Source organism: Neophocaena asiaeorientalis, unplaced genomic scaffold (assembly GCF_003031525.2).
Source record: "Neophocaena asiaeorientalis asiaeorientalis breed wild unplaced genomic scaffold, Neophocaena_asiaeorientalis_V1.1 scaffold484, whole genome shotgun sequence".
Classification (NCBI taxonomy): domain Eukaryota; kingdom Metazoa; phylum Chordata; class Mammalia; order Artiodactyla; family Phocoenidae; genus Neophocaena; species Neophocaena asiaeorientalis.
Genome location: NW_020171830.1, coordinates 1484889 through 1487943, shown reverse-complemented (window position 1 = coordinate 1487943; position 3055 = coordinate 1484889). Strand labels below are relative to the sequence as shown.

The 3055-nt window shown below is 38.2% G+C and overlaps 1 protein-coding gene across 4 annotated transcripts in view; it reads left to right on the top strand.

Moving 5' to 3' along the window:
* Positions 1-3055, top strand: part of SAMD8 (sterile alpha motif domain containing 8) — an 84565-nt gene that overhangs the window by 16281 nt on the left and 65229 nt on the right. For all 4 annotated transcript variants that reach the window (XR_003002662.1, XM_024740751.1, XM_024740759.1 and 1 more), the window contains exon 2: positions 1647-2239. Coding sequence is in view for 3 of the 4 variants with exons in the window: in XM_024740751.1 (XP_024596519.1) it covers positions 1647-2239 (593 nt within the window). In the remaining variant the exon portion in view is untranslated. The remainder of the gene's footprint in view (positions 1-1646; positions 2240-3055) is intronic.

The following is a 3055-nucleotide window of genomic DNA, read 5'->3' as shown; positions in this document are numbered from 1 at the left end:
TTTTTTTTTTTTTTCTTCTTCTTCTTCTTTTTTAATGCTTTAAAGTTTACCTACTGTGGGGTTTTTTTTTAATATAATATTTATTTATCTATTTTGGTTGCACCAGGTCTTAGGTGCGGCACGTGGGCTCCTTAGTTGTGGCATGTATGTGGGATCTAGTTCTCTGACTAGGGATCAAATCCGGACCCCCTGCATTGGGAGTGCAGAGTCCTATCCACTGCACTACTAGGGGAGTCCCCTTACTGTGTTTTTTAAAAATCATCTCAGAAGGAAATATGGTCTTTAGAGATCTGGAAAATGTCAGAAAGCCCACAGGCTTTAGTAGTTGAGAAAGTACTTTAGGGAACTAGGTTTTTTCTCCATGTAGGCCTTTGTCTCCCGTATATCTGATAAAGTTTATAAACCTGATATAGGCCCAAGTTACTGAACATTTTAAAATGGAAAAAGAGCATAAACAGAACTGTGTGGGATCAAAGTAGTAAAAATTATTAGTACTTTTTGAAACAGTACATTGTTGGCCTTTTATAATTGCAGTATAGGGAATTCCCCAGGGGTCCAGTGGTTAGGACTCTGTGCTTTCACTGCTGAGGTCCAGGGTTCAATCCCTGGTCAGGGAACTAAGATCCTGCAAACCACGTGGTGAGGCCAAAAATTAAAATTAAAAAAAAAAAAAGGAAATACTATAATTGCAGTATAAAATATGGCCCCTCAAATTTATGGTACATTGAAATGTTTTATCACTAAATCTCAATGATAGTTTAAGAAGAAAATTCCTTTTTCTGTAATGGAACATTCAAGGTATAGAAAGAAATGAGCTGTTAAAATATTTATAGATACTTAATATCTAGTAAAGACTTTATATCTGTTGTAGAAATTATTTGTATAGTAGATAGAAATATGCTTAATCTAAGGGGTTTCCTGCAGTTAGTTATCTATCTGCCTTTGTGGGGTTGTGTGTGTTTTTTTTTTTTTTTGCGGTACGTGGGCCTCTCACCGCTGTGGCCTCTCCCGCCGCGGAGCACAGGCTCCGGATGCGCAGGCCCAGTGGCCATGGCCCACAGGCCCAGCCGCTCCGCGGCATGTGGGATCCTCCCGGACCGGGGCATGAACCCGTGTCCCCTGCATCGGCAGGCGGACTCTCAACCACTGTGCCACCAGGGAAGCCCGGGGTTGTGTGTTTTTTTGGAGGTGGGGTGGGGGGGATACTTATTCCACGAACGTGAAGATTTCTGAAATTTGATTTATTTTTACGTATAACAAATCTTTCTATATATCTCATTTTATGAAAAGTGTTGAGTTATTTTTCTCAATTGTTCTCACCAGTAGGCTTTTTCTAATTAAGTTATGGCTTGCTGTGGTGTGGAAAAGCCATTTGTAAAATATTACCAAAAAAACATTTTGCAAAAATGTTCGGTCATTAGCTTTCCTTTTGCTATTGGGGTTATATGCATATAATTATTAGAATGTTAATCTGTTGAGAACTACTCATTAATGAATAATTTTTGTTTCTTTTACTCTCGTCTGGAAGCCAATAGGACAGTGTAGATGAATTACTGTTTCTGATGTGTTTACGTGTATTTTGTCTTCAAAGGAGTTCTTAGGATACCCTGAAATTTTTGTTTTATTTTCCTGTTTTCCCTTGACAGGCAGTGGAAGAGGAAATGGCTTTTCCTAATCAGCTCTGCATTCGCCGCTGGACTACCAAGCATGTAGCTGTTTGGCTGAAGGATGAAGGCTTTTTTGAGTATGTGGACATTTTATGCAATAAGCACCGACTTGATGGAATCACATTGCTAACATTGACTGAATATGATCTCCGGTCTCCTCCTCTGGAAATCAAAGTCTTAGGGGACATTAAAAGGTTAATGCTGTCAGTCCGAAAATTGCAGAAAATACATATTGATGTTTTAGAAGAGATGGGATACAACAGTGACAGTCCCATGAGTTCCATGAGCCCTTTCATTAGTGCTCTTCAGAATGCAGAGTGGCTCTGTAATGGGGAACCTTCACACGACTGTGACGGACCCATCACTGATTTGAATTCTGATCAATACCAGTATGTGAATGGTAAAAACAAACATTCTATTCGAAGATTGGACCCAGAGTATTGGAAGACCATATTGAGTTGTATATATGTTTTTATAGTGTTCGGATTTACATCTTTCATAATGGTTATAGTCCACGAGCGAGTGCCTGACATGCAGACCTATCCACCACTCCCGGATATATTCTTAGACAGGTAAGTTTTGTTTCTAGTTGCCAAGTTTGTGGAAGACAGCTGTACTAGCAATGATAATGATATATTCATGATAATTACGTTCTTTATTATTGTTGTTTTGGTTGATATATACTTCCCATTTGCCTTATCTTGTGCTATATAAAGATATGCTTTAGAATTGCCTTTTTCTCTTAGAGTAAACTAGACCTTAAGCCTAGATGAGTAGGAAGAACCACTGCTTAATTTATTTTTCTACAGCTATGTTATAGCTCCTTGGGCACTTCAGATTTTAAAAGGGTTTCCTGGAATGTTATATGTAATAAATGGAATTTGTTTACTTTTTTTAAAAAAAAGATGAACAGGGTTTTGCTTCTTTTAAAAATATGGGGAGGTCTCATGTATCATCAGATAAATTAGAACTATCACAAATACAAACTGATTCATGGATAGTATTCTGTTTTTATAAATACTGAGTGTATAAAATAGAATACAGTATATTATATGAAAAAATAAGAATAGAACAAAACTTACCGTGTCCCCTGCATCAGCAGGCGGACTCTCAACCACTGCGCCACCAGGGAAGCCCTATATTTGTGGTTTTAAAAAATCTTTTGAAAGTTTGTAGTGCTGTCTTGTTTTTGTAAAACGTTGTGCCCCTGAAATTGAAACTGTGATTAAAAATCTTCCAACAAACAAAAGCCCAGGACCAGATGGCTTCACAGGCGAATTCTATCAAACACTTATAGAAGAGCTAACACCTATCCTTCTCAAACTCTTCCAAAATATAGCAGAGGGAGGAACACTCCCAAACTCATTCTACGAGGCCACCATCACCCT